The 12,261-nt window shown below is 46.8% G+C and overlaps 1 protein-coding gene across 1 annotated transcript; it reads left to right on the forward strand.

Annotated features, from left to right (window-relative positions):
- Positions 1-10,751: 10,751 nt before the first annotated feature.
- Positions 10,752-11,705, forward strand: LOC109759743 (uncharacterized). The gene is made up of 2 exons (XM_020318582.1): positions 10,752-11,131; positions 11,324-11,705. Exons 1-2 carry the CDS (start codon positions 10,752-10,754, stop codon positions 11,703-11,705), a joined length of 762 nt encoding a protein of 253 aa, XP_020174171.1.
- Positions 11,706-12,261: the final 556 nt, after the last annotated feature.

Consider the following 12,261-nt stretch of genomic DNA (forward strand, 5'->3'; position numbering starts at 1 on the left):
GTGATGGAGGAGCGTGGCAATCCCGCAGGGCTTCGCCAAGCACCGCGGGAGAGGAGGAGGAGGGAGAGGGGTAGGGCTGCGCCGAAAGAGAGACGTTCTCATGTCTTGGGCAGCCCCAAAACCCCAATATATATAGGGGAGGGGGAGGGCTGCGCCCCCATCTAGGGTTTCCCCCCCCCCAAGGGGTGCGGCCAGCCCTAGATGGGGCTTGGGGGGGGCGGCCAAAGGGGGGAGAGAGGGGGCGCCCCACTAGATGGGCCTTAGGCCCATCTAAGCCTAGGGTTTCCCCCTTCCCCCCTTTCCTGCGCCCTGGGCCTCTTGTGGGGGGGGGCGCACCAGCCCACCTGGGGCTGGTCCCCTCCCACACTTGGCCCATGCAGCCCTCTGGGGCCGGTGGCCCCACTTGGTGGACCCCCGGGACCCTCCCGGTGGTCCCGGTACATTACCGATATCACCCGAAACTTTTCCGGTGACCAAAACATGACTTCCCATATATAAATCTTTACCTCCGGACCATTCCGGAACTCCTCGTGACGTCCGGGATCTCATCCGGGACTCCGAACAACATTCGGTAACTACGTACAAACTTTCCCTATAACCCTAGCGTCATCGAACCTTAAGTGTGTAGACCCTACGGGTTCGGGAACCATGCAGACATGACCGAGACGTTCTCCGGCCAATAACCAACAGCGGGATCTGGATACCCATGTTGGCTCCCACATGTTCCACGATGATCTCATCGGATGAACCACGATGTCGGGGATTCAATCAATCCCGTATTCAATTCCCTTTGTCTATCGGTATGCTACTTGCCCGAGATTCGATCGTCGGTATCCCTATACCTTGTTCAATCTCGTTACAGGCAAGTCTCTTTACTCGTTCCGTAACTCACATCATCCCGTGATCAACTCCTTGGTCACATTGTGCACATTATGATGATGTCCTACCGAGTGGGCCCAGAGATACCTCTCCGTTTACACGGAGTGACAAATCCCAGTCTCGATTCGTGCCAACCCAACAGACACTTTTGGAGATACCTGTAGTGCACCTTTATAGCCACCCAGTTACGTTGTGACGTTTGGTACACCCAAAGCATTCCTACGGTATCCGGGAGTTGCACAATCTCATGGTCTAAGGAACTGATACTTGACATTAGAAAAGCTCTGAGCAAACGAACTACACGATCTTGTGCTAGGCTTAGGATTGGGTCTTGTCCATCACATCATTCTCCTAATGATGTGATCCCGTTATCAACGACATCCAATGTCCATGGTCAGGAAACCGTAACCATCTATTGATCAACGAGCTAGTCAACTAGAGGCTTACTAGGGACATGGTGTTGTCTATGTATCCACACATGTATCTGAGTTTCCTATCAATACAATTCTACCATGGATAATAAACGATTATCATGAACAAGGAAATATAATAACAACCTATTTATTATTGCCTCTAGGGCATATTTCCAACAGTCTCCCACTTGCACTAGAGTCAATAATCTAGTCCACATCACCATGTGATTAACACTCACAGGTCACATCACCATGTGACCTACATCCAAGAGTTTACTAGAGTCAACAATCTAGTTCACATCTCTATGTGATTAACACTCAATGAGTTCTGGTTTGATCATGTTATGCTAGTGAGAGAGGTTATTAGTCAACGGGTCTGAACCTTTCAGATCCGTGCGTGCTTTACGAATATTTATGTCATCTTGTGGATGCTACCACGCGCTACTTGGAGCCATTTCAAATAACTGCTCTACTATACGAATCCGGTTTACTACTCAGAGTCATCCGGATTAGTGTCAAAGTTCGCATCGACGTAACCCTTTACGACGAACTCCTTTTCACCTCCATAATCGAGAAAATTCCTTAGTCCACTAGATACTAAGGATAAGTTCGACCGTTGTCATGCGATCCATTCCCGGATCACTATTGTACCCCTTGACCAACTCATGGCAAGGCACACTTCATGTGCGGTACACAGCATAGCATACTGTAGAGCCTACGTCTAAAGCATAGGGGACGACCTTCGTCCTTTCTCTCTCTTCTGCTGTGGTCAGGTCTTGAGTCTTACTCAATACTCACACCTTGTAACACAGCCAAGAACTCCTTCTTTGCTGATCTATTTTGAACTCTTTCAAAAACATGTCAAGGTGTGCGTTCTTTAAAAGTATCATCGGGCGTCTTGATCTATCTCTATAGATCTTGATGCCCAATATGTAAGCAGCTTTTATCCAGGTCTTCCTTTGAAAAACTCCTTTCAAACAACCCTTTATGCTTTCCAGAAATTTTACATCATTTCGGATCAACAATATGTCATTCACATATACTTATCAGAAATGTTGTAGCGCTCCCACTCACTTTATTGTAAATACAAGTTTCTAACAAACTTTGTATAAACCCAAAAACTTTGATCACTTCATCAAAGCGTATATTCTGACTCCGAGATGCTTGCTCTAATCCATGGAAGGATCGCTGGAGCTAGCATACCTTTTAGCATCCTTAGGATCGACAAAACCTTTCTGATTGTATCACATACAACCTTTCCTTACGAAAACTGGTAAGGAAACTTGTTTTGACATCCATCTGCCAGATTTCATAAATGCAGCTAATGCTAACATGATTCTGACGGACTTAAGCATCGCTACGGATGAGAAAATCTCATCGTAGTCAACTCCTTGAACTTGTGGAAATACTCTTTGCCACAAGTCGAGCTTCATAGACGGTAACATTACCGTCCATGTCGTCTTCTTCTCAAAGATCCATTTATCTCGGATTTCATGGCTTCTAACCATTTGTCGGAATATGGGCCCACCATCGCTTCTCCATAGCTCGTAGGTTCAGTATTGTCCAACAACATGATATCTCAGACAGGATCACGTACCACTCTGAAGTAGCACGCATCCTCGTCGTCCTACGAGGTTTGGTAGTGACTTGATCCGAAGTTTCATGATCACTATCATAAGCTTCCACTTCAATTGGTGTAGGTGCCACAGGAACAACTTCATGTGCCCTGCTACACACTAGTTGAAGTGACGGTTCAATAACCTTATCAAGTCTCCACCATCCTCCCACTCAATTCTTTCGAGAGAAACTTTTCCTCGAGAAAGGACTCGTTTCTAGAAGCAATTACTTTTGCTTCCAGATCTGAAATAGGAGGTACACCCAACTGATTTGGGTATTCTATGAAGATGCATATATCCGCTTTGGGTTCGAGCTTATCAGCCTGAAACTTTTTCACACAAGCATCGCAGCCCCAAACTTTTAAGAAACGACAACTTAGGTTTCTCTAAACGGTGTCGTCTCAACGGAATTGCGTGGTGCCCCTTTTAAAGTGAATGCGGTTGTCTCTAATGCCTAACCCATAAACGATAGTGGTAATTCGATAAGAGACATCATGGTATGCACCATATCCAATAGGGTGCAGTTATGATGTTCGGACACACCATCACACTATGGTGTTCCAGGCGGTATTACTTGTGAAACGCTTTCCACAATGTCTTAATTGTGTGCCAAACTCGTAACTCAGATACTCATCTCTATGATCATATCACAGACATTTTATCCTCTTGTCACGACGATCTTCAACTTCACTCTGAAATTACTTGAACCTTTCAATAATTCAGACTTGTGTTTCATCAAGTAAATACACTCAGCATCTACTCAAATCATCTGTGAAGTAAGAACATAACGATATCCACTGCATGCCTCAGCACTCATTGGACTGCATACATCAAAATGTATTACTTCCAATAAGTTGCTCTCTTGTTCCATCTTACTGAAAACGAGGCCTTTCAGTCATCTTGCCCATATGGTATGATTTGCATGTCTCAAGTGATTCAAAATCAAGTGAGTCCAAACGATCCATCTGCATGGAGTTTCTTCATGCATATATACCAATAGACATGGTTCGCATGTCTCAATCTTTTCAAAAACGAGTGAGTCCAAAGATCCATCTACATGGAGCTTCTTCATGCGTTCTATACCAATATGACTCAAGTGGCAGTGCCACAAGTATGTGGTACTATCATTACTATCTTATATCTTTTGGCATGAACATGTGTATCACTACGATCGAGATTCATTTTAGGTGCAAGACCATTGAAGGTATTATTCAAATAAACAGAGTAACCATTATTCTCCTCAAATGAATAACCGTATTGCGATAAACATAATCCAATCATGCTTAACGCAAACACCAAATCTCGATGGTAGAGGGAGCATGCGATGCTTGATCACATCAACCTTGGAAACACTTCCAACACATATCGTCATCTCACCTTTAGCTAGTCTCCGTTTATTCCGCAGCTTTTATTTCGTGTTACTAACACTTAGCAACCGAACTGGTATCTAATACCCTGGTGCTGCTAGGAGTACTAGTAAAGTACACATTCATATAATGTATATCCAATATACTTCTGTCGACCTTGCCTGCCTTCTCATCTACCAAGTATCTAGGGTAGTACTGCTTCAGTGACCGTTCCTCTCATTACAGAAGCACTTAGTCTCGGGTTTGGGTTCAACCTTGGGATTCTTCACTAGAGCAGCAAATGATTTGCTGTTTCATGAAGTGTCCCTTTTGCCCTTGCCCTTCTAGAAACTAGTGGTTTTTACTAATCATCAACAATTGATGCTCCTTCTTGATTTCTACTTTCGCGGTGTCAAACATCGCGAATAGCTCAAGGATCATCTATCCCTGATATGTTATAGTTCATCACGAAGCTCTACTAGCTTGGTGGCAGTGACTATGGAGAACCATCACTATCTCATCTGGGAGATTAACTCCCACTCGATTCAAGCGATTGTGGTACTCAGACAGTCTGAGCACATGCTCAACGATTGAGCTTTTTCTCCCTTAGTTTGCAGGCCTAAGAAACTTGTCAGAGGTCTCATACCTCTTGACGTGGGCACTAGTCCGAAATCCCAATTTCAGTCTTTGGAACATCTCATATGTTCTGCGACGTTTCAAAAATCGTCTTTGGTGCCACAATTCTAAACCGTTAGCATTACGCACTGAACTATCACGTAGTCATCAAAACGTGTATGTCAGATGTTTCGCAACATCTACAGATGACGCTGAGGTTCAGCACACCGAGCGGTGCATTAAGGACATAAGCCTTCTGTGCAGCAATGAGGACAATCCTCAGTTTACGGACCCAGTCCGCATAATTGCTACTACCAACTTTCAACTAAATTTTCTCTAGGAACATATCTTAACCAGTAGAACTAAAGCGCAAGCTATGACATAATTTGCAAAGACCTTTTTGACTATGTTCATGATAATTAAGTTCATCTGATTAATGAACTCCCACTCAGATAGACATCCCTCTAGTCATCTAAGTGTTACATGATCTGAGTCAAACTAGGCCGTGTCCGATCATCACGTGAGACGGACTAGTCATCATCGGTGAACATCTCCATGTTGATCGTATCTACTATACGACTCATGTTCGATCTTTTGATCTCTTGTGTTCCGAGGCCATGTCTGTACATGCTAGGCTCGTCAAGTCAACCTAAGTGTTTTGCATGTGTTCCGAGGCCATGTCTGTACATGCTAGGCTCGTCAACACCCGTTGTATTCGAACGTTAGAATCTATCACACCCGATCATCACGTGGTGCTTCGAAACAACGAACCTTCGCAACGGTGCACAGTTAGGGGGGACACTTTCTTGAAATTATTACAAGGGATCATCTTACTTACTACCGTCGTTCTAAGCAAATAAGATGCATAACATGATAAACATCACATGCAATCAAATAGTGACATGATATGGCCAATATCATTTTGCTCCTTTGATCTCCATCTTCGGGGCACCATGATCATCTTTGTCACCGGCATGACACCATGATCTCCATCATCATGATCTCCATCATTGTGTCTTCATGAAGTTGTCACGCCAACGATTACTTCTACTTCTATGGCTAACGCGCTTAGAAATAAAGTAAAGTAATTTACATGGCGTTATTCAATGACACGCAGGTCATACAAAAAATAAAGACAACTCCTATGGCTCCTGCCGGTTGTCCTACTCATCGACATGCAAGTCGTGATTCCTATTACAAGAATATGATCAATCTCATACATCACATATATCATTCATCACATCTTCTGGCCATATCATATCACATAGCACATGCTGCAAAAACAAGTTAGACGTCCTCTAATTGTTGTTGCAAGTTTTTACGTGGCTTGTATAGGTTTCTAGCAAGAACGTTTCTTACCTACGTAAAACCACAACGTGATATGCCAATTTCTATTTACCCTTCATAAGGACCCTTTTCATCGAATCCGTTCCGACTAAAGTGGGAGAGACAGACACCCGCTAGCCACCTTATGCAACTAGTGCATGTCAGTCGGTGGAACCTGTCTCACGTAAGCGTACGTGTAAGGTCGGTCCATGCCGCTTCATCCCACAATGCCGCCGAAACAAGATAAGACTAGTAGCGGCAAGAAGAATTGACAACATCGACGCCCACAACTACTTTGTGTTCTACTCGTGCATAGAAACTACGCATAGACCTAGCTCATGATGCCACTGCTGGGGAACGTAGCAGAAATTCAAAATTTTCTACGCATCACCAAGATCAATCTATGGAGTAATCTAGCAACGAGGGGAAGGGGAGTGCATCTACATACCCTTGTAGATCGCGATGCGGAAGCGTTGCAAGAACGCGGATGAAGGAGTCGAACTCGTAGCGATTCAGATCGCGGTTGATTCCGATCTAAGCACCGAAGAACGGTGCCTCCGCGTTCAACACACGTGCAGCCCGGTGACGTCTCCCACGCCTTGATCCAGCAAGGTGAGAGGGAGAGGTTGGGGAAGACTCCATCCAGCAGCAGCACGACGGCGTGGTGGTGATGGAGGAGCGTGGCAATCCCGCAGGGCTTCGCCAAGCACCGCGGGAGAGGAGGAGGAGGGAGAGGGGTAGGGCTGCGCCGAAAGAGAGACGTTCTCATGTCTTGGGCAGCCCCAAAAACCCAATATATATAGGGGAGGGGGAGGGCTGCGCCCCCATCTAGGGTTTCCCCCCCCAAGGGGTGCGGCCAGCCCTAGATGGGGCTTGGGGGGGCGGCCAAAGGGGGGAGAGAGGGGGCGCCCCACTAGATGGGCCTTAGGCCCATCTGAGCCTAGGGTTTCCCCCTTCCCCCCTTTCCTGCGCCCTGGGCCTCTTGTGGGGGGGGGCGCACCAGCCCACCTGGGGCTGGTCCCCTCCCACACTTGGCCCATGCAGCCCTCTGGGGCCGGTGGCCCCACTTGGTGGACCCCCGAGACCCTCCCGGTGGTCCCGGTACATTACCGATATCACCCAAAACTTTTCCGGTGACCAAAACATGACTTCCCATATATAAATCTTTACCTCCGGACCATTCCGGAACTCCTCGTGACATCCGGGATCTCATCCGGGACTCCGAACAACATTCGGTAACTACGTACAAACTTTCCCTATAACCCTAGCGTCATCGAACCTTAAGTGTGTAGACCCTACGGGTTCGGGAACCATGCAGACATGACCGAGACGTTCTCCGGCCAATAACCAACAGCGGGATCTGGATACCCATGTTGGCTCCCACATGTTCCACGATGATCTCATCGGATGAACCACGATGTCGGGGATTCAATCAATCCCGTATTCAATTCCCTTTGTCTATCGGTATGCTACTTGCCCGAGATTCGATCGTCGGTATCCCTATACCTTGTTCAATCTCGTTACAGGCAAGTCTCTTTACTCGTTACGTAACTCACATCATCCCGTGATCAACTCCTTGGTCACATTGTGCACATTATGATGATGTCCTACCGAGTGGGCCCAGAGATACCTCTCCGTTTACACGGAGTGACAAATCCCAGTCTCGATTCGTGCCAACCCAACAGACACTTTTGGAGATACCTGTAGTGCACCTTTATAGCCACCCAGTTACGTTGTGACGTTTGGTACACCCAAAGCATTCCTACAGTATCCGGGAGTTGCACAATCTCATGGTCTAAGGAACTGATACTTGACATTAGAAAAGCTCTGAGCAAACGAACTACACGATCTTGTGCTAGGCTTAGGATTGGGTCTTGTCCATCACATCATTCTCCTAATGATGTGATCCCGTTATCAACGACATCCAATGTCCATGGTCAGGAAACCGTAACCATCTATTGATCAACGAGCTAGTCAACTAGAGGCTTACTAGGGACATGGTGTTGTCTATGTATCCACACATGTATCTGAGTTTCCTATCAATACAATTCTACCATGGATAATAAACGATTATCATGAACAAGGAAATATAATAACAACCTATTTATTATTGCCTCTAGGGCATATTTCCAACAGAGTCATCCCAGGAAAGAAAGCAGATTCACTCGGTCAGATCACTCTTGATGTGGTTTTCGGTGATTTAAAGAATTACCGCAAGGAAAAGTTGACGTTTGAGGTAGTGGATTTTCACAGTGCTTACCATGCTATTCTGGGCAGACCCGCATATGCTCGTTTCATGGCTCGACCATGTTACGTGTACCTCAAGTTGAAGATGCCCGGTCCCAGAGGCGTGATCACAGTCACGGGAAATCGGCAAAGAGCGGAAGAGTGCCTTCAGAAGGGCTCAAAAATTGCCGATGAACAAATGGCAGCGGTAGAGATGGAAGAATACAACAAGAATGCAGATCCGAGTGAGTTGTTGCGGGCTAAGAAGACTGCTTCAGATTCTGCATTTCAGTCGTCTGGTGAGACAAAGCCTATTCGTATTCATCCGACTGATCCCAATGCTGCTTCGACCCTCATCTCAACAACACTCGACAGCAAATAGGAAGAAGCACTCATCCAGTTCCTCCGTGAGAACTGGGACATCTTCGCATGGAAACCATCTGACATGCCGGGTGTACCCAGGGGACTGGCTGAGCACCGTTTGCGCGTCGACCCAAAGGAAAAAACCTGTCAAGGAACATCTCTGTCGGTCCTCCATGGAGAAGAGGAAGGCAATTGGTGAAGAGGTGGCTCGGCTTCTAGCAGCTAAGTTCATCCGAGAAGTATTCCACTCTGAGTGGCTCGCCAATGTCATCATGGTCCCCAAGAAAGATGATTCACTTCGCATGTGTATCGATTTCAAGCACATCAATCGGGCCTGCCCGAAAGATCACTTCCCTCTTCCCCGCATCGACCAGAGACTCGAACGCGGGGTGTGAGCATTTATCCTTTCTGGATGCGTATTCCGGGTACCACCAGATCCGACTGTATGGGCCCGATGAGATAAAAACAGCTTTCATCACCCCATTCGGATGCTTTTGCTATGTTACCATGCCTTTTGGCCTGAAGAATGTTGGGGCCATGTTCATGCGCATGATTCAGAAATGCTTGCTCACTCAAATCAGTCGGGACATGGAAGCATACAGGGATGATATTGTAGTCAAGTCACGTAAAGGTTCCGACCTGCTGACTGACCTCGCTGAAACATTCACCAACTTGAGAAGATATGATATCAAGCTCAATCCATCAAAGTGCACATTCGGAGTTCCGGGCAGAAAGTTATTCGGTTTCCTCGTTTCAGAATGAGGATCGATGCAAACCCAGAAAAGTTTGGAGCAATTCTCCGAATGAAACGCCCTGTGCGTGTGCATGACGTTCAGATGCTTACTGGTTGTTTGGCTGCATTGAGCCGATTCATTGTTTGTCTCGATGAAAAGACATTGCCTCTTTACTGACTGATGAAGAAGTCTGATAAGTTCGAGTGGACTCCTGAAGCCGAAGCAGCGTTTGTAGAGCTCAATGCCCTGCTTTCCACCCAGCCGGTGCTTGCTGCCCCGATCAACAAGGAGCCTCTACTACTTTATATTGCAGCCACCGGACAAGTTGTCAGCACAGTGCTCACAGACGAGCGAGAGGAAGAGGGTAAAGCCTATAAAGTTCAGTGCCCAGTATACTATATCTCTGAAGTCTTGACTCCGTCCAAGCAAAGGTATCCGCATTACCAGAAGCTTGTTTATGGGATTTATACGACCATGAAGAAAGTTGCACATTACTTCGCAGACCACTCAGTTTCAGTCCTTAGAGATGCTCCACTATTAGAAATCTTGAACAATAGAGATGCAACTGGTCCAATGGCCAAATGGGCAATTGAACTCCTCCCTTTGGATTTCAAGTTCGAGGCAAAAAAGGCGATCAAGTCTCAGGCAATAGCAGATTTCCTGGCCAAGTGGATCGAACAGCAGCAACCGACTCAGATTCACTCGGAACATTGGACTATGTTCTTTGATGGATCCAAGATGTTGAATGGTTCTGGTACTGGAGTGGTCCTGGTGTCCCCAAGAGGTGACAAGCTCGGTTATGTCCTCCAGATTCACTTTGATTCTTCAAACAATGAAGCTGAGTATGAAGCAGTTCTGTATGGGTTGCGTATGGCCATCTCACTCGGCGTCCATCGCCTGATGGTCTACGGCGACTCAGACTTGGTTTTCAATCAAGTGATTAAGGAGTGGGATATCAGGAGCCCAACTATGACTGGTTACTGCAATGCAGTGAGAAAACTATAGAAGAAGTTTGAGGGGTTAGAGCTCCACCACATACCCCGAATCAAGAATCAAGCTGCCGATGATCAGGTGAAGATAGGTTCCACTCGGAAACCTATTCCCAGTAATGTGTTCTTGGAGCATCTCCACACCCCGTCAGTTCAAGAAGATCCTTTTACAGAGGAGCCCCCACAACTGATAAGTTCAACTAATCCGACTGAGGTTGAAGTCCCGGCTGTGGTCGATTTGATCATGGAGGTTTTAGTGATCATTCCTGACTGGACGGTGCCATATATTGCATATCTGCTCAGGCAGGAGCTTCCAGAGGATGAGGATGAGGATGAGGATGAGGCTCGCCAGATCGTCCGCGGATCCAAAGCTTTCACGGTGATAAATGGACAACTTTACAGAGAAAGTGTTACTGGAGTAGCTGAGCATTGCATCTCTCCAGAGGAAGGTCGACTGATCTTAAATGAGATTCACTCGGGGACCTGTGGTCACCACGCGTCCTCTCGGACCATCGTGACCAAAGCATACAGAGCGGGATTTTACTGGCCGCATGCGAATGAGATGGCTAAAGATATAGTTGACAAGTGCGAAGGCTGCCAGTTTTACTCGAACATGTCTCACAAGTCTGCATCAGCCTTGAAGACTATCCCTCTCGTCTGGCCATTTGCAGTTTGGGGGCTGGACATGGTTCGACCTTTCAGGACCGGCAGAAGCGGCTTCACTCATTTGCTCGTGGCAGTCGACAAATTCACCAAATGGATCGAGGCCAAGCCTATCAAGAATCTTGATTCAAGCACTGCCATTAATTCCATCAGAGAGCTGATATTCAGAGTTCCTCACAGCATTATCACAGATAACGGCTCCAACTTTGATTCTGATGAGTTCAGAGCATTTTCCGCGTCCCAAGGCACTCGGGTCAATTACACATCCGTTGCACACCCGCAGTCGAATGGGCAGGCAGAAAGAGCAAATGGCTTGATCCTTCAAGGGCTGAAACCCCAACTGATGCACGGCCTCAAGCATGCTGCTAGAGCATGGGTGACTGAATTGCCATCTGTGTTATGGGGACTGAGAACAACTCCTAATTGGTCGACTGATCGAACCCCTTTCTTCATGGTGTATGGTGCTGAAACCGTACTTCCGAGTGATTTGCTGCACAATGCCCCCCCCCCGAGTGGAGCTCTTCTCAAAAGCTGAAGCCGAACAAGCACGCCAAGACGCAGTTGATCTCCTAGAGGGAGAACGAGAGATGGCTCTGATCCGATCGACCATTTATCAACAAGATCCGTGTCAATTTCATGCCCGAAATGTCAGAGGCCGAGCATTTCAGGAAGGAGACCGTGTGCTCCGAGTGCACCAGAAACGGCCTCACAAGCTAGCTCCGGCCTAGGAAGGACCGTTCATCATCACCAAGGTGCTCCACAATGGGGCGTATCACCTCTACAACGTAGCCAAGAAAGAAGACGAGCCACGCTCGTGGAATGCGGATATGCTCCGCCGTTTTTATACCTAAACACTCGGATAGATGAGTTGTAATAAGAATCCTTCAATTTGCCTATCAAAGACATGGTTTTTGCAGTATCTTAATGGTTGTTGACGCATAAGTATATGTGTCCAAATCCCCCCCCCCCCCAGTGGGTGGCTTAGCCGCGAACCCGATTCGCCTAAGTTTTAAAAACACTCGGGGTGAAGAGCAACCTTTTCGCTCAGGGACTTAGTCGCGAACCCGATTCGCCTAAGTTTCAAAAACACT

Source organism: Aegilops tauschii, chromosome 1 (genome assembly GCF_002575655.3).
Source record: "Aegilops tauschii subsp. strangulata cultivar AL8/78 chromosome 1, Aet v6.0, whole genome shotgun sequence".
NCBI classification, from domain to species: Eukaryota; Viridiplantae; Streptophyta; class Magnoliopsida; order Poales; family Poaceae; genus Aegilops; species Aegilops tauschii.